The sequence below is a fragment of the Microtus pennsylvanicus genome, chromosome 2 (genome assembly GCF_037038515.1).
Source record: "Microtus pennsylvanicus isolate mMicPen1 chromosome 2, mMicPen1.hap1, whole genome shotgun sequence".
NCBI lineage: Eukaryota > Metazoa > Chordata > Mammalia > Rodentia > Cricetidae > Microtus > Microtus pennsylvanicus.
Window position 1 is genome coordinate 132,558,398 of NC_134580.1, and position 25,531 is coordinate 132,583,928.

The 25,531-nt window shown below is 41.4% G+C and overlaps 1 protein-coding gene across 1 annotated transcript in view; it reads right to left on the minus strand.

The window, feature by feature from the left end:
* Mroh8 (maestro heat like repeat family member 8) overlaps positions 1-25,531 on the minus strand; it is an 85,428-nt gene that overhangs the window by 54,194 nt on the left and 5,703 nt on the right. The window contains exons 2-4 of the mRNA XM_075962821.1: positions 22,959-23,080; positions 12,356-12,501; positions 6,498-6,620 (exon numbers count right to left, since the gene is read on the minus strand). Of these exons, the coding sequence (XP_075818936.1) occupies positions 6,498-6,620; positions 12,356-12,501; positions 22,959-23,080 (391 nt within the window). The remainder of the gene's footprint in view (positions 1-6,497; positions 6,621-12,355; positions 12,502-22,958; positions 23,081-25,531) is intronic.

A 25,531-nucleotide genomic window follows, 5' to 3' on the forward strand; every position in this document is an offset into this window, starting at 1 on the left:
TCCTCCCCAAGTTGCTTGAGATGAAGTTCTTTATCACAGTCTCAGAAAGGAAACTAGAAACAGAGCTAATGCCCTGACGGTTTGTCCTGAAGAAGGAACAACTTTCCAGCTTACAAACTGGCAGGAGAGCTGTGCTGGAAGCCCTGCAGGCAATGGGCAGGAGACTCCTCCAGAACCGTGTCCGCTTATAAAGCCCTTCTATTCTGTTCATCTGTGACAATTCCCGTACCCACAGTAACTTGTGTCTTTCCAGCCCTGTGGACCCCCATTTATGGCCTCCAGGAAACATGCTTATCTATCCTTTACCTAATATTTCTTAATCAAGTACTCACTGGCTGCCCCAGCATCAACTGTGTACCTGCAACAGGAAGCTTCTCAATACCTTTCCCCACCGCCTTTCTACCCCACTACCACCCCAGCCTGGAAACACAAAGCAGGCTGGCTTTGAGAGAGACCTCCTATGTGGTCTTACAGAAACAGGAGGAGCAGCAGGGTCAGAGGGCCCCCAGCTCTGCCATCAGCCGTCCAGAGGCCCCTGGTCTGGTATTCAGTTTCCCCATGCTTTGTTCCCTTGGCTATAGAGGATCTGTGTTGAAATAGGTGCGGCGGGGCTGCGTCCCCGGCACCCGGCCGCCCCCATGGCTAGCTTTACCCGAAATAATTACACAGAAACTATATTCTTTTAAACACCGCTTGGCCCATTTCTATCTAGCCTCTTCTAGGCTAGCTCTCGCACCTGGATTAGCCCATTTCTTATAATCTTTGTAGCACCATGAGGTGCGCTTATCAGGAAAGATTTAGCATGTCTGACCTGGTGGCTCGCTGCATCGAGTCTCTCTGACTCAGCTTCTTTCTCCCAGAATCCTGTTCTGTTCACTCCACCCACCTATGTTCTAACCAATAAAATGGGCCAAAGCAGTTTATTTTTTAACCAATGACCTTCCTCCATCAGATCTGGAGTGGCTCTAGGAAGCTCGCCCAAGGAACTACTGTGGGCGCAACCTGACTGTGAATGTGGAGAAACCTCGCGGGACTGTTCACCATTTCATAGGAACTGCCCTGACCCATAGGAACGAGCATTTCAGGGCCACATTTCTGCTGTGTCGTTTGGTCCCACAGGCGGCAGTTCAATTATTCAGGAGAAACATCAAGGTCAATTATATTCCTTCAGGAACCTGGAATTGGGACCTCTTAGACATTTTTTTCTGGAAAGTCATCAACTTACACATTTTATGTGGGATGTCCTTCTGTATATGTGTTGCTTTTATTTGTTAATGAACAAAGCTGCTTTGGCCTAAAGCAGAGCAGATTATAGCCAGGCTGGAAGAGATACATATAGAGAGTAGACAGAGTCAAAGAGATGCCATGTAGCTGCCAAAGGAGACAGATGCCAGAACCTTGCCCAGTAAGCCACAACCTTGGGTGAAACACAGATTAATAGAAATGGGTTAAATGAAAAATGTAAGAGCTAGCTAGAAATATGCCTGAGTCACTGACCAAACAGTGTTGTAATTAATATAGCTTCTGTGTGATTATTCAGGAAACATAATCTGAACAATGAGGAAATGAACAAGCATTGTGAGAAGGCTGCTAGTTCATTTCCCTATCGTCCGGCAGCTCAGACACGAAACAATCAGAAACCATATTATTTACAACACTGTTTGGCCAATAGCTTAAGTGTATTTCTAGCTAACTCATCTCTTAAATTAACCCATCTCCATTAATCTGTGTATTGCCACAAGGCAGTGGCTTACCAGGTAAAGTTCCCAACATCTGTCTCTGGCGGGACTACACAGCTTCTCTCTTAAAGAAGCCATGGAGCCACTGCCAGAGACAGACATGCTGAAACCTTGCCGGTAGACCACAAGCCTCATGGTGAAATATAAAATACTGGAAATGGGTTAAATTAATATATAAGAGTTAGCCAATAAGAATCTAGATCTAATAGGCTAAGCAGTGATTTAATTAATACAGTTTCTGTGTGGTTATTTTGGGTCTGAGCTGCAAAGCGGCCGAAACAAACAAGTGACCTCCTTTAACAACCAAGCAGTCTCCTACAGAATAGAGCCCAATGTGGGGCTAAACCCATTTCAAGTCTGGGTGATTGTATTAGAAGGAAGCTAACTGAGAGCATGTCTGCTGTTCAGCACCCCCGCCTGGGAAAGGGGCTGGATTGGGTCTGCTAGGCGTGCACAGGCAGGAACGCATGGTGGATTCCTGCCACAATACACAGAGACATTTCCAGGCAGTGCAGCATGTTGTATGGCAGATTTAGCTTTTATTCAGACAAAAGGTTTATGTGCTGCACGGTGCTTTCCAAAGTTGAGGAGGAGAGCATGGCTCCCACCCAGCAGTCCCAGAGCTGGCAGCAAATGTACTTCCACCATGTTGGATGGGGTGGAACAATCAGGCAGGGCTGTGGAGTTGGTCCTAGCCACGCCCACTTAGCTTTTTTTTTTTTAAAGTGCTCCTGGTCAGAAAACGATTACAGATGCATAATAAAAAAAGATTCAGATGAAAAAGACCTCTGAATTGGTAATACTATTGGATAAATGTATATAGGTTTGGGAAAGAGAAGAAAAAGAGTATAGACAGTTATAAAAATAAATAGTTTTAAAAATAAACAAAGTCTTTAAAGAGACAGTAAAAGCAAAATAAAAGAGTACAGATTAAAGAAGGAAAGAAAAATAAGCCACAAAAAGATGGGAAATACACAGTCTGGATTATGTATATTATTGAAACCTCGGAGCCACATGAGAACTTGATCCTCTGGAACTTGTTAAGCCCTCCTTAGACTCTACCTCAGCATCTTTTTGTTGCTTATTTTTTATTTCATGTGTCTGAGTATTTTGCCTACAAGTGTCTGTAGACCATATACATGCAGTACCAGAAGAGGCCAGAGGAGGGCATCAGATCCCCTGGGACTGGAGTTACAGGTGGTTGTGAGCTGCCTGAGGTAGGTACTGAGAACTGAATGAACTCTGGTCTTCTGGAAGACAGCAAGTGCTCTTAGCCACTCAGTCATCTCTCCAGACCCTCAACATCCTTTTGTTTTGTTCTGTTTCTATTGTTTTTATAAACTTCAGTGAGCCAGAGTTAATTTTGTTGTTCACCTCCAGAAAAAATATTAACCAGTCTTAATAAAAATAACAGTTTGGGGAAGGTAATGATCAAAATAAGTGTATAAAATGCTCAAAAACTATTTTTAAAATGAGGGGGATAAAAGGAATCACCCCTGGGTCTGCATGATGGGGTCAAAAGATTTGTCGAGCTCTGGTGAGAAACTAAACAGAAAATAGTACTGTGGTAACAAAGGAAGACATTCTCTGGGTCTGATATAAGGAAGGGAGGAACAGATGTGAAGAAATAAGTGCCTTGAATCTGCTAGATGTGGTGGGAAACCAAGGCAGTTGGATCTCTGTGAGCTCCAGATCAGCCTGGTCAACATAGGACAAACGAACAAAGTTATGCTAGAATTGAGTCTTTGCCAGTTGATCCTCAGATTATACTTATCATGGAAATATTGCAAAAAAATGAAATAGTATCATTTAAAAAAGAAAAATTTAAAAAAATGAGTTCATCTCAAAGATCTTAAAGTCAGGCAGAGATTTAGGCATCTAAGGGACTAATTGATTTGGCAAGTAGGCAGGGTTGTGAAGGACCTGGATACAGAAGGGATGGAGACCTTTGGAGGTAGCCAAAGAGAATGAAGAGGCACCTGGAGCACCAGAATTCAGTTATGGCGGGTCTTTTATTTATTTATTTATTTACTTATTTACTTATTTATTTATTTATTTATTTTGGTTTTGCGAGACACAGTTCCTCTGTAGCTTTGGAGCTACAGAGAACTCACTTTGCAAACCAGGGTAGCTTCAAACTCACAGAGATTCACCTGCTGTCTCTCTCTTCCAGGTGTTGAGATTAAAGGCGTGTGCCACCACTGCCCAGCTTTTTTTTTTTGTTTATACAACACGTCTCTTTGATTAATTTGTGGGCATGTATGAGAGTCAGCAAAGTATACATCCCCTCATGCTCCTGAGTAAGCCATTATTTAGACAATTTTTCATTTACCCACTTATCTGGGTCATTTCTGGGGTTTTGTTCTTCCATGAAGTGTTGTGGAATAATCCTTCTGTACACTGTGAAGATGTGTTGCTCCCATTGTTAATAAAAGCTGATTAGCCAACGACTAGAAAGAATTGTTGGGGCAGGGAGAATACTGGGGAGAAGGGCGGAGTCAAAGGAGACACCATGAGATGTAGCAGAGCCAGCAGGCTGGAAAATACGTACATAAAGTACTCGAGTCTTGGGGCAGCACATAGAGTAATAGAAATGGGTAAGTTGTATGAGCTAGTTAAAAACAAGCCTAAGCTAAAGGTCAAGCATTTATAATTGATATTAAGTCTCTGTGTGGTTATTTGGGGAGCTACTGGTGGAGCATAGCTGACCAGTGGCATAGGTGGAAGACTAAACCTACATAAAAGAGTGTCCATAACATTTGTGTGCACATCTTCACAGAAGTACTGATTATGTGGTAGGTATATTTGCCATTTTTAGGAAACTACCCAACTGTTCTCCACATTGATTCACCATTTTACCTTCTTACCAACAGTGGGCTAAAACTTTGGTTCCTCTGTAACTTCACCAGTACCTGGTATTGTCTTCTTTTATTCTGGCCAGTTTATTGGTATTCAGTTGACTCTTACTGTTTTTTCACCTTATTTTTCTCTAAACAGAGTGATAGAACACCCTTCATGGCTTATATAGAAACCTTCTTTGTAAAACTGTCATAGAGATTTGTTTGCCTTCCTTTGCACATTTTGCTTTGGTTTCATTGGCTTTTTGCTTAATGCAAGACCCATGCATTAGTGTGCATCAAGAAAGGTGAATTAATGCCTTTAGCTGTTGTATTTGGCATGCTAATTTTATGTCAACATGTCACAAAGTAGTTATTTTGAAAGAGAGAACCTCAACTGAGAAAAATTCCCCCACTAGATTGGCCCATGGGATATTTTCTTGATTAATAATTGATGTGGGAGGGCCTAATTTCCTATGGGTGGTGTCATTCCTAGGCTGGTTGTCAAAGAACAAGCCATAAGCAGCACTCTCCCATGATCTTGGCATGACTTTCCTCAGTGATGGACAGTTATCTGGAGGTATAAATGAAATAAGCCCTTTCCTCCCTAAGTTGCATTTTGTCATAGTGTTCTCTGACACCAATAGAAACCCTGAGTTATACAGCCATGCATTAATGTGGGTCAAGAAAAGCTATCAATGCCCTCAAGTTCTTTCTCTGCAACAACTCCAGCCTTTTCCTCCTCATAAGTGTCACAAAACTGCTTCTTCTGCTGTGCACCTGTCCTCTTGGTGTTGCAAGAATGCTCTTTTAACCTTTGTACACCGGCTGCTGTAACTAAGGAAATTCAACTACCCATGTAATTTTCTCATAGATACTAGCTATCTTAAACTTTTGTAGACAAAGCCCCTTCTTAGCCCCTATTTTGATAGACACCAGATATGGGCCAGTTAGTATAGGCAGGATCTGCTTGCAGAGAATGGATTTGTGATGTGGGATTCCCTCTGTATGCTTTGAATATGTTTTATTAACACTGGTTATTAAAGAAGCTGTTTCAGTCAATGGCTTAGTAGGAAATCTGAACAGAGATACAGAGAGAAAGTAGGCAGAGTTGAGGAGATGCCATGTAACTGCCAAAAGAGAAAGACACCATTCACCAGTCAGAACCTTACCGGTAGGCCATACCCTTGTGACACTACACAGATTAATAGAAATGGCTTAATTGAAGATGTAAGAGTTAGCTAGAAATATGCCTGAGCTATTGGCCAAACAGTATTGTAATTAATATAATTTCTGTATTATTATTCAGGTATGGGCAACCAGGAAATGAATGAGCAGCCACTGCCTACAAATAGCACACCAACATGGGGCAACTACATTCACATAAAAACTGAGAGAGCTTAGGAATAAATTCTAGACATGAAAAAAACAGTTAAGTACAGCTTCTTGGTAGCCACATTTTTTTTTCAGATAGACTTTGCTTGCTAGCAGGAAGCAGAGGCACGGCTCCTTTAAGAGAAGTCTTCCTGACTAAGTGTTAGCAGCAAAAAATTGCATGGTTTCTTTAAGATCCAGCTTCCTAGTTCATGCTAGCAGAACAAACTCTGGCTCTTTGGGGAGTTCCTGCACTTAAATGGGGTCTGTGAGCAGCCTGTTACAAATTGCTTAATGGCAAACACAGACCTGCTGTGTCCCTGGAGCTGGGATGGTGAGCATGGCTCTCAGAGGTGGTGAACTTACCTCCGCCATGTTGTACAGGGTGGAACAAGCAGGTAGGGCCACAGAATCGGTTATAGCCATGCCCGCTTAGCATTTAAAAAAAAAGCACTCCTGGTCAGAAATGCTTACAAATACACAATAAAGACAGATTCAGATGAATCTGAATTACCACAGAAATCTCTGCCAAACCCACAGTACTTACACTTAGGATATGCACTATTTCTGCCACGTGGCGGTGAACAAATGATTCTGTAGTTTCATCATAATTTAAAGTTTGGCTCAGAGCAGACAAAGATCTTAGAAACTTCAACTTTTCAGGTTCACCCTGAATTTGTGGGGAAATGATAAAAAATACAATTATACATTATCTTATTTGATAAATGTACAATGTTTTTACAAAGTTTTTTGGATGTTTTTAAGCACATGGCATTTTATTCAATCCAGGATCAGTCTCTTAACTATAAGGAATGCACAAAGTACAGGAGGATCCAATGCACTTCTTTATCCACAAAATTTGCTGGGGACCACAGCACACCGTCTGTTGCAGCACCAAATGCTCTAGGCTCTTCCCCACCTTCAGGCTTTACCACACTGTCCACCTACCCTCTGCCAAGTTACCAGATTAAGATTCCCAAAAATGACCCTGAATCTGATACCTCCAGTTCTTCTAGTGCCATTAAAGAGTCACCATTTTGCTGTGGGATAATGCTTTTGTATACTGTAAAGAATTGTCACTTGTATTGGTTTAATGAAATGCAGATTGGCCAGTAGCCAGGCAGGAAGCATAAGCAGGGCAACCAGACTAAGGGAATTCTGGGAAAAGGCTAGATGCGAGATGAGAATGCTGCACTGAGAGATGGTACCGAGCCATGTGGCTAAACACGGACAAGAGTTTGAGGTTAATTTAAGTTATAAGAGCTAGTTAATAATAAGCCTGCACTAATAGGCCAAACAGTTTATAACTAACAAAAGTCTCTGTGTGTTTCTTTGGGACTGAATGACTATGGAACCAGATGGGACAGAAACTTCTGTCTACACCATTTCAAGTTCTTAAGGCTTCCTTTAAAAATGCAAGTTCTGATTTGGATAATATCTTTTCATATTGACATTGTTTTTCTGATCAGAGAAGTAATAACTACTTATTATAGAAATTCTGAAGTAAAGCACAAAGAGGAAAGTACAGACGAACATTTCTTCCAGTGTTTCCCCTAGGAACAGATGGTATAAACTCACACAATTCCCTAGAGAGTAAGGAGTCATTTTATGGCATCCACTTGCCCTGAGTGCTGGAATTACAAGAGTGCTCCATCCTGGATTTCATGCTCTCATTTTTTTTTTCTTTTTTGACCCTGTACATTTTTTTTCTCAAATGTTAATTGATCAGGTAACTCCTAATCTACAGTTGTTCAATAGCACCCAAGGAGATCAAGGCCCTTCCCAATCTGATCTAGTTGACCTCATCAAATCATGTCTTGCCTTGACCTGAGGCAGTCACAGCTATGGTCAATTAACTTCCTTGATGTGTTTTCTTGCTTCTGGGGTTGTATGCCTCCTGCCTTCTCTACATTTCTTGCTAGAACTGCATGGATTTGAAGAGTTGGACTGTCCTTTTAGTCATGAAGCGGAGTTGTCAGCCCTTCCTAGGTGCAGACACAGCTGTCACAGCATCTGAGGTAATCTCATACAATTACTGGAATGGGCTTTCTTTTGTCTTAATTCACTGAAGCAATCCAAATTCTTTATTAAACAAAGAAAATTTTTACAAAACCTTGTGATAGTAAACACAAAGAATAGCTCCAAATTTTAAAAACAAAAATTTTTACATCAAAAGTGAAGACCAACCAGCTGACTTCTGGTGCTTTGCTGTTATTGCATTAGCATTATACATAAAATGCTATACTAAGTCCCTTCCTACTGCTTCTGTGCATCTCTCTATCATCTCACAGTCACCCTATGACTCTCTACGATTCCTTTCTGTGCATCTCTCTATCATCTCACAGTCACCCTATGACTCTCTACAATTCCCTTCTGTGCATCTCTCTATCATCTCACAGTCACCCTATGACTCTCTACAATTCCTTTCTGTGCATCTCTCTATCATCTCACAGTCACCCTATGACTCTCTACAATTCCTTTCTGTGCATCTCTCTATCATCTCACAGTCACCCTGTGACTCTCTACAATTCCTTTCTGTGCATCTCTCTATCATCTCACAGTCACCCTATGACTCTCTACAATTCCCTTCTGTGCATCTCTCTATCATCTCACAGTCACCCTATGACTCTCTACAATTCCTTTCTGTGCATCTCTCTATCATCTCACAGTCAGTCACCCTATGACTCTCTACAATTCCCTTCTGTGCATCTCTCTATCATCTCACAGTCACCCTATGACTCTCTACAATTCCTTTCTGTGCATCTCTCTATCATCTCACAGTCACCCTATGACTCTCTACAATTCCTTTCTGTGCATCTCTCTATCATCTCACAGTCACCCTATGACTCTCTACAATTCCCTTCTGTGCATCTCTCTATCATCTCACAGTCACCCTATGACTCTCTACAATTCCTTTCTGTGCATCTCTCTATCATCTCACAGTCAGTCACCCTATGACTCTCTACAATTCCTTTCTGTGCATCTCTCTATCATCTCACAGTCAGTCACCCTATGACTCTCTACAATTCCTTTCTGTGCATCTCTCTATCATCTCACAGTCAGTCACCCTATGACTCTCTACAATTCCCTTCTGTGCATCTCTCTATCATCTCACAGTCACCCTATGACTCTCTACAATTCCTTTCTGTGCATCTCTCTATCATCTCACAGTCACCCTATGACTCTATACAATTCCCTTCTGTGCATCTCTCTATCATCTCACAGTCACCCTATGACTCTCTACGATTCCTTTCTGTGCATCTCTCTATCATCTCACAGTCACCCTATGACTCTCTACAATTCCTTTCTGTGCATCTCTCTATCATCTCACAGTCACCCTATGACTCTCTACAATTCCCTTCTGTGCATCTCTCTATCATCTCACAGTCACCCTATGACTCTCTACGATTCCTTTCTGTGCATCTCTCTATCATCTCACAGTCACCCTATGACTCTCTACAATTCCCTTCTGTGCATCTCTCTATCATCTCACAGTCACCCTATGACTCTCTACAATTCCTTTCTGTGCATCTCTCTATCATCTCACAGTCAGTCACCCTATGACTCTCTACAATTCCTTTCTGTGCATCTCTCTATCATCTCACAGTCAGTCACCCTATGACTCTCTACAATTCCTTTCTGTGCATCTCTCTATCATCTCACAGTCAGTCACCCTATGACTCTCTACAATTCCCTTCTGTGCATCTCTCTATCATCTCACAGTCACCCTATGACTCTCTACAATTCCTTTCTGTGCATCTCTCTATCATCTCACAGTCACCCTATGACTCTATACAATTCCCTTCTGTGCATCTCTCTATCATCTCACAGTCACCCTATGACTCTATACAATTCCCTTCTGTGCATCTCTCTATCATCTCACAGTCACCCTATGACTCTCTACGATTCCTTTCTGTGCATCTCTCTATCATCTCACAGTCACCCTATGACTCTCTACAATTCCTTTCTGTGCATCTCTCTATCATCTCACAGTCACCCTATGACTCTCTACAATTCCCTTCTGTGCATCTCTCTATCATCTCACAGTCACCCTATGACTCTCTACAATTCCTTTCTGTGCATCTCTCTATCATCTCACAGTCACCCTATGACTCTCTACAATTCCTTTCTGTGCATCTCTCTATCATCTCACAGTCACCCTATGACTCTCTACGATTCCTTTCTGTGCATCTATCATCTCACAGTCACCCTATGACTCTCTACAATTACTTTCCGTGCATCTCTCTATCATCTCACAGTCACCCTATGACTCTCTACAATTACTTTCTGTCAACTAGTTGCTAACTCGGTCTTTTGGCCCAGGGATGATTTTATTTAATTAGTGCAAACACAAACTTAGAGTTCACTGTGTGACCAATTATTCCACACACTAGGCCAAGCAAATTACTCCACATTAGGATGGGAGATATTAAGTTCAGTGGTAATGGAGAAAGTAAAGTGTCTGCCCCAACATCCACATAAAAAGCTAGGAGTGTCTGCCAGACTAGCCTAATCAGAGAGCCTCCAATCCCAGGGAGAGACCCTATCCCAGTAAAAACACCTGAAGAAAAGCCTCTGGACTCTACATGCGTGTGCACTCAACATGCATCCCCAGTACACACACCCACACACAAAGACACATAGGTAAAAAAAGTGGGTAAAACTTTATTGTCAATTTGACTGGTAAAGACTAAAAGCAAACCAAATTATACTGATTTTGGACCGTTGTAAGTAACTAGCATCTGATACTCGTCTGTGCCCATATAAATGTACTTTACTTTTTGGTTGTGAACCTAGCCTTTAACAGCTGAGCTGTCTCTCTAGCCTACAAATAGGCCTTATATTAGTGGTTCTCAACCTTCCTAATGCTGTGACCCTTTAATGTAGTTCATATTGTGATGACCCCCCAACCATAAGATTATTCTATTGTTAACTTTATATTTGTAGTGAATTGTAATGTAAATATCTGATATGCAGAATATTTAACATTCAATCTTCAGAGGGGTCGTGACCCACAGGGTGAGAACCACTGCTTTATATGCTGGGTAAACAATTTAGCAGAATCTATTGAAAGCACTTACAAGCCAGGCATGATGGTGCACACCTTTAATCCCAGCACGCGGGAGACTTAGGTGATGTGGGATTCCCCTCTTTATGCTGTAAATTTTTATTGGTTAATAAAGAATCTGTCTTGGGCCTGGAAGTGCAGAATAGAGGTAGGCAGGGGAAACTAAACTGAATGCTGGGAGAAAGAAGGCAGAGTCAGGGAGAAGCCATGTAGCCCCGCTGGAGACAGATGCCAGAACTTTACCTAGTAAGCCACAGCCACATAGTGATACACAGATTAATGGAGATGGGCTAGTTTAGGATTTAAGAGTTAGCCAGAAATATGCTTAGCTATTGGCCAAACAGTATTGCAAATAATATGGTTTCTGTGTGACTATTTTGGGACTGAGCAGACGGAAACTAACTAGTGGCCTCCTACAACACTGACGTAGACAGATATCTGTGAGTTTGAGGCCAGTCTTGTCTACAAAGTTATTTCCAGAACAGCCAAGGCTGTTTTACAGAGAAACCCATCTCGAAAAAAAACAAATACACACACACACACACACACAAACACACACAGTTTGTTTTTAAGTTAAAGAGAAAAATTCTTGGGAAGCAGAAGCAAGCAGATCTGTAGTCTATCCAGCAAGTATCCAGTGAGTTCCAGGACAGCAGGACTAGGCAGAGACCCTAGTAGTCTTACTCTAGTTTTCAAGGTCAAGCAATGTCTGCCCCTGCTGAGGTCTTTACCTGTCTTGTACCACTGTCCCCATTTATCACCACTGGTTAAATGTGTGAGGCTTGAGTTCCTCAAGCATGCTGTGTTCTTTTTGACTACTTCTACCATAACTCCATTTCCCCAATTCTAACTCTTCCTTTTTCCTTTTATCCTTCAGCTCTGAGCTCAAAGGAAACATTCTCGGAGCCTTCCCTCCCCTCACACCAGGTAAGTTTTCTTACACTCTCACAGGGTGCATGACTGGCTCTCCTCAAAGATGGAACACTGTATACCCAGGAAACTGGCCAGAGCAGTTCTATAGCTACTCACCTAGAACATGTGTGACTGTTTTCCCTCTAATTATATTCATTTGTAGGGACAGAATATGGTAATAGTGGTTATCTCAAGGGAGTGGGGTTAGAGAAGATTAACCTTTAACTTTTAGCAAGCCTTAATCTTTATTTTATTTATTATAAATATAAATAATATATAAATTCAATAATTTGTAAATAAAAATTACAAAGGGAAATACATTTTATAATCAATAAAGTATTTATGTATATAATAATGAGTTATGTTCAGGATTTTTTTTATTATAAAGAATACATTGGATTGCTCATCAAGACTGCCATGCGTACCTTTAGCTCACCACGTAAATCCTCCTGGATGGACTGGACCAGTATCTCAACACTGGCCTCATTGAAGGGTGCCTGGAAAGTCAGGGATCCAAGGCTATCTGGAGGGGGCGCCTGAGTGAGTCCAGAGATGTCAGAGATGTTCAGATCTAATACAAAAGAAAGATGCTGGTGACCCCTCTGGTGTAAAGTGGTGGTGCTTAGTGGTGCAAAGCCCTGGCTGGGGCACACAGCTTCTCCTGCCTGCTTGGCCAAGACCCCGCCCCCCCCAACTCTCACTTTTTTTTTTTTTGGTTTTTCGAGACAGGGTTTCTCTGTGGTTTTGGAGCCTGTCCTGGAACTAGCTCTTGTAGACCAGGATGCTCTCGAACTCACAGAGATCCGCCTGCCTCTGCCTCCCGAGTGCTGGGATTAAAGGCGTGCGCCACCACTGCCCGGCCTAACTCTCACTTTTTCTCTCAGCTGCAAAACCTGTGTTCTTAGAGCCTTGGAGTCATAAGGATCTTTAGGCCTGGGCAGTAACAAAACGGTGAATATGATAACCTTAAAATTAACTCGGAATGCCTTTGCCGACTGTTGACTGGTGCTCCTAGAATTTTCTCCAAAAGTCTGAATTTGAATAAATATTTGAAGTTTTTCAGACCAGTATGTTCTTAGGTCACAATGATCCCACATGTTTTATCAGGAAGATAATTTCTAAAAATCCTTGTATCTTAATTCAAAGCACCAAATGGGTAAAAACATTAAATGTTTACAATGAACTTTCAACTTGAAACTGGGGGGGGGGGGGGGTGTCTGCAGGGGAACATGCCTGCCTGCCTCTGACTTTTCCAACAACTGTACCAAAAAAGAGAAAAACAACACAAATATCAAGAGAAGCTGCTGTCTCTCAAATATACTGATGAGGAGCTACAGAAATGTCCAGGCTGTGAGAACAGCTCCCAGAACTACATCAGGTTGCAGCCAGAATGCCTTCAAAGCAGTGAGGTCTTAAAGGAATTTCCAATCTATCTAAAGAAAAATGATGTACACACTCCATTTGAGGCTTATGCTCATATATATATACATATATATATGTATATATATATAATTTATTTACATATCAATCCCAGTTCCCCCTCCCTCTTTTCCTCCTGCTCCCCCCTACCTTCCCACCACTTCAACCCCATCTGCTCTTCAGAGATGGTAAGGTCTCCCCTTGGAAAGGAACTAAGTCTGTCCTATCACCTGGTTGAGGCAGGACAAACACCCCCACCCCACCCCTCACCCCTGTGCCTAGGCTAAGCATGTTATTATTCCATAGAAAATGAGCTCCAAGCTGGGCGGTGGTGGCACACGCCTTTAATCCCAGCACTCGGGAGGCAGAGGCAGGCAGATCTCTCTGAGTTCGAGGCCAGCCTGGTCCACAAGAGCTAGTTCCAGGACAGGAACCACAGCTACACAGAGAAACCCTCTAGCTGGGGGTCAGCTGATTCTGTGAGTTTCCCTCTCATGGTCTTGACCCCTTTGTTCATATTCTCATAGCTCCTCCCTCTCTTCAATTGTACTCCTGGAGCTCAGTTTAGGGGTTAGTTGTGGATCTCTGCATCTGCTTCCATCTGTTTCTGGGTGACGGTTCTAGTTTCTCTGAGGTTGTGGACTGTAGGCTGGTTATCCTTTGCTTTATGTTTGATAATCACTTGTGAGTGAGTACAGACTATATCTGTCTTTCTGGCTCTGGGTTACCTCAATCAGAATGGTTTTTTACTAGCTCCAATCATTTGCCTGCAAATTAAAAGATTTCATTTTTTTAAACCATTGAATAATACTCCATTGTGTAAATGTACCACATTTTCTTTATCCATTCTTCAGTTGAGGGGCATCTAGATTGTTTCCAGGTTCTGTCTATAACGAATAATGCTGCTATGAATATAGTTGAGCAAATGTCCTTGTGGTTTAAGTGTGCCTCCTCTGTGTATATGTATTGCTGGGTCTTGAAGTCAACTGATTCTTAATTTTCTAAAAAATTGCCATACTGATTTCCACAGCAGCTGAACAAGTTTGCACTCCCAACAGGGATTGCACGCCTTTAATCCCAGTAGTTGGGTGACAGAGGCAGGAGGATCTCAGAGAGTTTGATGACAGCTTGGTCTACAAAGTGAGTTCCAGGACAGCCAGGACTATTATACAGAGAAAACTTGCCTCAAAAAAACAAAAATAAAAATGTTTGCACTCCCACCAGCAATGGAGGAGTGTTCTCCTTACTCCACATTATTTCCAGCTGTCATTAGTGTTTTTGATCTTAGTCATTTTGATGGGTATAAGATGGCATCTCAGAGTGGTTTTGATTTGTATTTCTCTTTTTTTTTTCGAGATAGGGTTTCTCCATAGCTTTTGGTTCCTGTCCTGGAACTAGCTCTTGTAGACCAGGCTGGCCTCGAACTCACAGAGATCCGCCTGCCTCTGCCTCCCGAGTGCTGGGATTAAAGGCGTGTGCCACCACCGCCCGGCTGATTTGTATTTCTCTTATTGCTAAGGATTTTGAGTATTTCCTTAAGTGTCTTTTGATCATTTGAGATTCTTCTGTTGAGTATTCTCTGCTTAGATCTGTACCCCATTTTTTAACTGGATTATTTGGTAGTTTGATGTCTAGTTTCTTGAGTTCTTCTAATATTTTGGAGATCATCTCTCTGTCAGATGTAAAGTTGGTGAAGATCTTTTCCCATTCTGTAGTCTGCTCTTTTGTCTTACTGACCATGTCCTTTGCTTTACAGAAGCTTCTCAGTTTCAGGAGGTCCCATTTATTAATTGTTTCTCTCAGTGTCTGTGCTGCTGGGGTTATATTTAGGAAGTGGTCTCCTGTGCCAATGTATTCAAGAGTACTTCCCACTTTCTCTTCTATGAGGTCCAATGTGATTGGATTTATGTTGAGGTCTTTGATCCATTTGGACTTGAGTTTGTGCATGGTGATAGATATTGATCTATTTGCATTCTGCTACATGTCAACATCCAGTTATACAAGAACCATTTGTTAAAGATTTTTTCCATTTTATATTTTTAACTTATTTGTCAAAAATTGGGTGTTCATAAGTGTATGGGTTAATATCAGTGTCTTCGATTCAATTCCATTGGTCTCCAGTCTGTTGATATACCAAGTTGTTCTATAATAGAGTTTGAAGTCAGGAATGGTGATGATTCCAGATGTTCCTTTACTATATAGGGTTGTTTTGACTATTCTGCAGTTTTTCTTTCCGGATGAAATTTAGTATTGTTCTTTCCAGGCCCGTGAAGAATTGTGCTAGGATTTTTTTTTTTTTTTGATTTTTCGTGACAGGGTTTCTCCGTAGCTTTTTGGTTCCTGTCCTGGAACTAGCTCTTATAGACCAGGCTGGCCTTGAACTCACAGAGATCCGCCTGCCTCTGCTTCCTGAGTGCTGGGATTAAAGGCGTGCGCCACCACCACCCGGCGTGCTAGGATTTTGATGGGTATTGCATTGAATCTGTGGATTGCTTTTGGCAACATTGCCATTTTTACTATGTGAATTCTACTTACCCAAGAGCAAGGGAGATCTTTCGATTTTCTTGTGTCTTCTTCAATTTCTTTCTTCAAAAATTTAAAGTTCTTATCATGCAGGTCTTTCACTTGTTTGGTTAGAGTTACCCCAAGATATTTTATGTTTCTTGTGGTTATTGTAAAGGGTGATGATTTTCTGATTTCTTTCTCAGCCCATTTATCATCTCTATATAGAAGGGCTACTGATTTTTTTTTGAGTTAATCTTGTGTCCCGCCCCATTACTGAAGGTGTTTATCAGTTGTAGGAGTTCTCCCCATTAGATTTGATGTTGGCTTGTTAGCTTGCTGTATATTGCCTTTATTATGTTTAGGAATGTTCCTTGTATCCCTGATCTCTCCAAGACCTTTATCATGAAGGGGTATTGGATTTTGTCAAAGACTTTTTGGCATCTAATGAAATGATCATGTGGGGTTTTTTTTCTTTCTGTTTGTTTATAAGGTGGATTACATTGATGGACTTTCATATGCTGAACCATCCCTGCATCTCTGGGATGAAGCCTAATTGATCATGAAGACGGAAGCTGCTTTTTCGTTCCCGGCCACCCAAACCTGAAATAATACTCAGTATCTATATTATTTGCAATACTGTTTGGCCAATATCTTAAGCATATTGCTAGCTAGCTCTTACATCTAGAATTAACCCATTTCCATTATTTTATATTTTACCAAGAGGCTTGTGGCCTCCCAGCAAGGTTCCAGCTGGCAGCTCACATCTTTCCCCTCTGGTGGCTACATGGCATCTCCTTGACTCTGCCCTCTTTCTCCCAGCATTCAGCTTAGTCCCCCCACCAGCTCTACTCTGCCCTATCACAGGCCAAGACAGCTTCTTTATTCATTAACCAATCAAAGCAACACACACACAGAACTTCCCACACCAGATCATGGTAGATGATGTTTTTGAAATGTTCTTGGATTCAGTTTGCCAGAATTTTACTGAGTATTTTTGCATCAATGTTCATGAGTGAGATTGGTCTGTAATTCTCTTTCTTAGTTATGTGTTTGTGTGGTTTGGGTATCAGGGTAACTGTAGCCTCATAAAAAAGAGTTTGGCAGTGTTCCTTCTTCTATTGTGTGGAACAATTTGAGAAATATTGGTATTAGCTTTTTGAAATTCTGGTAGAATTCTGCACTGAAACCATCTGGCCCTGGGCTGCTTTTTTTTTTTTTTTTTTGGTCAGGAGACTTTTGAAGACTGTTACTATTTCCTTATGGGTTATAGGGTCGATTTAATTTATTTATCTGGTCTTGATTTAATTTTGGTATGTGATACTCATCCAGAAAATTGTGGATTTCCTTTAAATTTTCCAAAATTTTGTGGAGTACAGGCTTTTGAAGTATGACCTGATGATTCTCTGGATTTCTTCAGTGTCTGTTGTCATGTCCCCTTTTTCACTTCTGATTTTGTTAATTTGGATATTCTTTCTCTGTCTTTTGGTTAGTTTGGATAAACATTTTTCAATCTTGTTGATTTTCTCGAAGAACAACTCTGTGTCTCATTGATCCTTTGTGTTGTTCTCTTTGTTCCTATTTTATTGATTTTGGCCCTCAATTTGATTATTTCCTGCCATATACTGCTCCTGGGTGAGTATGCTACTTTTTGTTCTAGAGTTTTCAGGTGTTCTGTTAATTTGCTAGTATGGGATTTCTCCAGCTTCTTTATGGAAGCATTTAGTGCTATAAAGTTTCCTCTTTGCACTGCTTTCATTGTGCCCCACAAGTTTGGGTATGACGTGCAGTCATTTTCATCGAGTTTTAGGAAGTCTTTAGTTTATTATTTCTTCCTTGACCCTGTTGTGCATTGCTCTATTCATGAGTTTGTGAGCTTTCTGCAATTAGTGTTGTTGTTGAATTCTAACTTTAAACCGTAGTGATTTGATAAGATACATGGAATTATTCCAATTTTTTGTGTCTGTCGAGGTTTGCTTTGTTACCAAGTATGTGGTCAGCTTTTGAGAAGGTTCCATTAGGTGTAGATGGGCACGATAGAGTCGTCCCACACTAGCTCAGAATTGAGTAGAATAAAAGGTTATTTAGGGGTGGATTTACAGATCAGTCTTCTGTGTATGAGCGGAGAACAGGAACCAAATCCAGCAAGAGAGAGAGAGACAGGCCTTCTGCATTTATAGTACAAGAGACCACCTGAGCTGGTATCTTAAAGGCTATTGACTGAAGAAGTTCCCACAGCAATGAGGTGCTGAGAAGAAGGTATATTCTTTTGTGTTTGGGTGAAATATTCTATAAACATCTGTCAAGTCCATTTGAATCATAACATATGTTAGTTCTTTTCTTTTTCTGTTAAGTTTCTGCCTGGCAGACCTGTCTAGTGGTGAGAGTGAGGTGTTGAAGTCTCCCACTATTATTGTTTGGGGTTTAATGTGTGATTTAAGCCTTAGTAATGTTTCTTTTATAAATGTGAGTGTCCTTGTATTTGGGGCATGGATGTTCAGAATTGAGACTTCCTCTTAATGGATTTTTCCTGTTGCAAATATGAAATGTCCTCCTTCACCTCTTTTGATTTTTAGTTTGAAGTCTATTTTGTTAGCTATTAGGATAGCTATACCAGTTTGTTTTTTAGGTCCATTTGCTTGGAAATTTTTTTCCCAATCCTTTACTCTCAGCTGATGTCCTAGCTTTGAGGTTGAGGTATGTTTCTTGTACACAGAAGGATGGATCCTGTTTTTGTATACAATCTGTTGGTCTGTATCTTTTTATAAGTGAAACGAGTCCATTTATATAAAGGGATCCTAATGACCAGTGGTTACTAGTTTCTATTATTTTTGTTTTTGTTGTTGTGGAGGCATTGCATGTGTGCTTCTCTACTTTGGGATTTGCTTCGGTGAGATCATCTATGGTCTGTGATTTTCTTGGGTTGGAGTTTTCCTCCTAGTACTTTCTGTAGGGCTGGATTTGTGGATAGTTATTGTTTAAATCTGATTTGTCACAGAAAATCTTGTTTTCTCCATCTATGGTGATTGAAAGCTTTGTTGGGTACAGTAGTCTGGGCTGGAATCTGTGGTCTCTTAGTGTCTGCATAACATCTGTCCAGGACCTTCTAGCTTTCATTGTTTTCATTGAGAAGTCGGCCATAATTCTGATAGGTCTACCTTTATATGTTACTTGGCCTTTTCCTTTGCAGTTCTTAATATTCTTTCTTTATTCTGTATGTTTAGTGTTTTGATTATTATGTGGTGAGGGGACTTTTTTTCTTAGTCCAGTCTATTTTGTGTCCTATACTTTCATAGGTTGGGAAAGTTTTCTATTATGATTTTGTTGAATATATTTTCTGTACCTTTGAGTTGGACTTCTCCTTCCTCTATTCCTATTATTCTTAGGTTTGGCTTTTCATGGTGTCCCAGATTTCTTAGATATTTTGTGTTAAGAATTTGTTAGAGGTGCTGGAGAGATGGCTCAGTGGTTAAGAGCACTGACTGCTCTTCCAGAGGACCCGGGTTCAATTCCCAGCACCCACATGGCAGCTCACAACTGTCTGAAGATCCAGTTGCAGGGGATCTGACACCTTCACACCAGTGCACATAAAATAAAGTTAAATAAAGCATAAAAAAAATAATGTTTAAAAAAAAAGAATTTGTTAGAAAGCTGGGTGGTGGTGGTGCATGCCTTTAATCCCAGCACTCAGGAGGCAGAGACAGGCGGATCTCTGTGAGTTGGAGACCAGCCTGGACTACAAGAGCTAATTCCAGGACAGGAACCAAAAGCTACAGAGAAACCCTGTCTCGAAAATCAAAAAAAAAAGAAAGAAAAAAAATATTTTGTTGGATTCAACATTTTCTTTGACTGATGAATCTATTTCCTCTATCATATCTTCAATACCTGATATTCTCTCTTCTATTTCTTGTATTCTGTAGCTTATGCTTATGTTTGTGGTTCCTCATTATTTACCCAAATTTTCCATTTCCAGCTTTACCTCGGTTTGTGTTTTCTTTATTATTGCCTCTATTTTAGTTTGCATGTCTTGAACGATTTCTTTTACCTGCTCGATTGATTTTACTTGTGTGTGTTTTTGTTTTGTTTTGTGTTTCTGAGACAGGGTTTTGCCGTGTAGCACTGGAGTCTGTCCTGGAACTTGCCCTATAGACCAGGCTGGCCTTGTACTCAAAGGGATACACCTGCCTCTCAAGTGCTGGGATTAAAGGTACGTGCCACTGCTGAACAACCTTCTTGGTTTTCTTTAAGAGATTTGTTGATTTCTTCCAATTTTTTTGTTTGTCTTTTTCTCCACTTCTTTAGGGGAATTTTTCATTTCCTGTTTAGGGGCCTCAATTTTCTGCATAAAGTTTTTTTTTTTTTTTTTTGGTTTTTCGAGACAGGGTTTCTCTGTGGTTTTGGAGCCTATCCGGGAACTAGCTCTTGTAGACCAGGCTGGTCTCGAACTCACAGAGATCCACCTGCCTCTGCCTCCCGAGTGGTGGGATTAAAGGCGTGCGCCACCACCGCCCGGCCATAAAGTTATTTTTAAGGTCCTTTTCTTCTGCTTCATCTGTGTTGGGATGTTCATTAGTTTCTGGTGGTGCCAGATTGTTCTTTATGTTGTTGAGTGGACTCCAATCAGTATAGGTGGAACCTGTGCTTTGGCGGGGGAGTGGGGGAGTGGGAGGGTGGGGAGTGTCGTCCCTTACCTCCAATAGGTGTAGTTGGGGACCAGGTTATGCAGCTCCCCTTCTCTTTGTTCACACAGTGTGTATACACATTCAACAACAAATTTAAGGCAGTAAAAAAGGTTACCAAGGCAATTTCTCAGGGCCATGGTGCATTCCTTAAAGGACACCTGTGAAACAAACTCGTCAGCTACTGATTAGTAGGCAGCTGCAAAAGGGAGTCTAGGCTGTAGCGTTATCTTAAGAAGGTTGCTACGAGGCATTATAGAAGAGAAAGGCTAAACCACTGAGGGGTCTAAAGAAGAAATAAAGAAGTTGTGTACTATTCTACATTCCTTACGTGTATTAAGCTCTATAGACTGACACTAGGTGACTAACAAGACGTAAAGGTGTCCTGTCCCCCCCACCCCTTGCAGCCCTAACAGGACAGCAGAGTGCCAAGGGGTCCTGAGTAACCATGGAAACCCACAGGTGGCAGATCGTAAAGCAATCAGCACTTTCCTCCAGGCTGGCATTGAAAGCGTCCCAAGTCTAAAAATAGATATATCCTGCAAGCTGCCTCAGAGCACAAGGAGGGAATTTACAGGCTGGAAGCTAGTAACTTTTTATTCAAGGGCCAGGCCATTTTCGGCAGTCCTGGCCTTCTGTGAAGCCTTTCCAATGGTAATTGCCATAAAGCTGTTTCCCTCCAGACCTAGTTAATTGGTTAATTGCTTTTCCCTGTTACTCACATACATTTCAGGACTTAAACATAAACAGTTATCTGAGTCTAGGATTCTGTACTACAAACTGAGGTTAGAAGGTTTTGCAGAGCATCAATGCTTAGGGAGTCTTGCCAGTTCCACAGGTTTGTGTGTTATCAATTGGTCCTGGCAAAAGAAGCTAGTGATTTAGGTTCATACATCTGCGCCTCTGTCCTTGAGTATTATCTGTGGAAAGTCTAACTTGCAATCCATGCACAGAGACACTCAGTCTGGCTAACTGTACTTGATGGCCTTGCCAGCTTGCTAATGATGGAAAATAGGCTTCTAAGTCTCTCACCTTTTCGTGGAACAAAGAAAGGCTAAGTTATAAAGGCGTATCTTATCCACCAGAAGTACGCAGCAGAGGGAAGGCGTCCTTCTGTTAATTTATAGTAACAACAGTGTCCAATAGATGAGGAGCACACTGTCAAGAGCTGTGGGAAGAATCCCATGGCCAAGAGAATTACAGGTGCAGACAGTATTGATAGGCAATGGACCCATAAACCTTACTTATGAGTTTATCGTCAATCAGATAAATTGTTCATCTGGCGGGTCGCCCTCATAAATATCCGCTGTCATCTACTGCATATCTTAGGGACCCCAGCACAGAAGTTTGTCCTAAGCTATCTGAACCTGACCTCTTGTCAGCAAACAAGTTTAATGATAAAATAAATCTCTTTATAGATGGCAGGGACCATGGCGGTTGGTTCTAGGTACTGTTGTAGACTCAGCATCTCATACTGTACTCAAGTCCTGTTTGCTGAGTACATGAGGATAAGTATTTTGCAGGCCAATCTATGTCCCACCATTAACATAAAGATAGCCCCCACCCCTGGCCCCTACCCCTGCTGTCAGCCACACTGGTCTTTCCTTTCTTGGAATCTCTCTCGCATTCACGGTGTGCTGCAGTGTGCAGCAGCAGCTCTCAGGACCAAGTTTAGCTTCCTGTATGTCTAGACTAGTGCTAAGTAAGCCAATCTTTTTTTGTTTTTTTTGTTTTTGTTTTTGTTTTGGTTTTTTGAGACAGGGAAGTAAGCCAGTCTTATTTCAAGATTTTAACATCATGAACTAAATTAATCATCAAAATCTAACCAAGGAGGGGCTGGAGAGACGGCTCAGTGGTTAAGAGCATTGCCTGCTCTTCCAAAGGTCCTGAGTTCAATTCCCAGCAACCACATGGTGGCTCACAACCATCTGTAATGAGGTCTGGTGCCCTCTTCTGGCCTGCAGGCATACACACAGGCAGAACATTGAATACATAATAAATAAATATTTAAAAAAAAATCTAACCAAGGATTGGTCACCCAGCAATTATTCAATCAATATCTTTTGGCTGGATTTTTTAAGATTTATTTATTTTTATTTTATGTGTATGCATGCTTTGAATGCATGTATATCTGTGCACCATATGCGTGCAATACCCACAAAGGTCAGAAGAGGGCTTGGATCTCCTGCAACTAGAGGAACAGATGGTGTTAGCTACCATGTGGTTTCTATGACTTGAACCCGGTGTTCTTCAAGAGCAACAAGTGCTGTTGGCTGCACTTTAAAAGAGAGGTCTAGGGTATAGCTTGGTGGTAGAGGTTTGCCTAGCAAGAATCAAGTCTTGGGTTCAGCCCCTTGTATGGAAAACAAGGCAAATCTTTCTCCCCACACACTTAAAAAAAAAAAAACAACTATATCCTTCCCTTCACCTGCAAAATCATCATTAGCTGTGTCTTTCTGGCTGTCCTCTAAGTTGTTCAGCTCCAGGTCTACACTTCCTGAGTCACTGTCAGAAGCACAAGGGATCACCACTTCTTCTGTGCCACTGGCCCTAGGAATCAAAGAGGGATTCAAATATTAGTTTCTCAGAAGCGCTTCTGTCAGCATTCTGTTGAATGCCCGCCCATGGGCCCCTTCTCAGAAAACCATCTACTGAGCAGCAGTCTAGACTGAGCAGCCTCTCCCCAGCCTAGCCAGCTACTTTTCTTTCACGGGATTTGCTCATATGCTGTATGTCTATTAGGCATCTTGTCCACAACGCATTCCAGCCCCCAGAATGATGGCACGGACAGACGGATGAATGAAAACAGACTGCAGTAGGACAAGCCCTCCACAACAGGCCCCAATCTCCCTTACCCTTGTTCCATTTGTCTTTTTTATTCTGTAGCCAATAATACATTCAGTACAGCATCCAGTTATTGATTTATTCTTGCTGGGGTAAGAACTTGGGCTTCATACATCCTAAGCTCTACCCCAGGGCTATACTGCACCCTAGTTAATTGATTAGTTTGTTAATTTATATATTTTTACAATGCTAGCAATTGAGCCAGAGCCTAGTATATTCTAGGTAGGTACTCTACCAATGAGCTACACCCCATACTTCTAATTCAGTTATTTACAATATTCGATATTTAATTATTTCTCCTTCTAAAATAAGGCTCCCTGCAGACAGGCTGCTATGGATATAGTCCATCCGACTAGAACAGTGGCTTGCATATGGGAAGTATAGTCTTAGTGAATGACTACACAGAATGACATCTGACGGGAAAATTCCCACAGCGCTGCAGGATTTGACCCCATGGTATTTTAGTTTCTGATCTGCTTTTTTGAGAATGTTACCTCCTGTCTCCTGTCCCTTCTGCTTGAAGTCCTATCTGAGAGTTTTCCTAGGGGATCAAAGCCTATGAAAACTTAGCTTATGAAAAACACAGAAAACCATGGTATTCTTAACTGATAAGTTGCATTTGGCATTGTCCCTCTGGAGGGTTTAGATTAAAGACTTTGGAATGCGAAGTTGATTTGCTAAAGTGTGTGAACTGCTAGCAATAAAAGCGCCTTTGCTCAGCAAAGGCGGTTCATTGGTGGAGAGGAATCCACCCTGGTGCCGGAAAAGGCTAAACTCATCCTTGAGATGCCTCTCCACTCCTTTCCATGGACCGGGGAACACCCACGCCCCACACACAACAAACATCTACCAAAAGATTAATTAATGAAGTTAAGTTAATTAATGAAAAAGAAAGTTGCCTGCAGGTGTGCTGGCTCATGCCGGTAATCCCAGTTCTCTGGAGAATGATACAGGAGGATTGCCATGAGTTCCAGGCTGGCTTGGGCTATGAAGTGAGACCCCTTCATCTCAAACAAAATAGAACAAAAAAAAGACAATACAAGGAAGTTGCTAAACAGTGGTATGTGATTCAGTTTTTATTAAAATAACGTTTTTGTAAAAGTGATGTGTATGTGCCCATATGCATGCCTATATACAATAAACATATGTACAAATATTGTAAAATGGAGACAAACATGGACTTAAATATCTATAGAGTGGCATTTTTGAGAAAAAGTTTTCATTTTTAAGCTGTTTATATTGCTTAAAATTTTAATATTGGCATGGATCTTAATGTAGACCAAAGGATCCAGGCAGTGTTGGCACACGCATTTAATCGCAGCACTGAGGCAGAGGTAGGTGGATCTCTGTGAGTTCAAGGCCAGTCTGGTCTACAGTGAGTTCCAGGACAACCAGGGCTGTTACACAGAGAAACTTTGTCTCAAAAACCAAGTTGCTGTTGACAAAGACATGAAGCAAATAAATAAAATAAATAAATGAAAAGTAAAATAATAAAAAAATCCCATAAATTGCACTTGGAAGTATAATTTGGTACAACTACTTTAGCAGCAAGTAAACATTATGCAGTAAAGTTGAAACTGTATACACACACAGACACACACTCTATGACTCACTATTTTACATTTAGGGATGTATTCTGGTAAAACTTACACATGTGTTCAGGAAAATACATACGAATCTTCACAGAAGTGGTCATTATGGAAAACAAACAAAACAAAAACCCTTGAGACAGTTGATGGTTCATCACTAGAACAGAGAAACCGTGGCATGATCATCCAGGGAAGGACTTACTATACAAGCAATGAAATGACTGTGGCGTGATCATCCAGTGAAGGACTTACTATATAAGCAATGAAACGTGCTAGTCCAGCTGTCCACAACAACGAGCACCAAGCTCAAAGGGCCAAACAAGGTGGCTGACATCTGTAATCTCAACACTTGAGAACCTAAGACAGGACCTTGAGGCCAGCCTGGGTTATATAGAAAAACTCCATCTCTAAAACGGAAGGAGGAGGAGGAGGAGGAGGAGGAGGAGGAGGAGGAGGAGGAGGAGGAGGAGGAGGAGGAGGAGGAGGAGGAGGAAGAAGAGGAGGAGGAGGAAGAGGAGGAGCAGGAGGAGGAAGAAGAGGAGGAGAAGAAAAGTCATTTGAAAAAAAG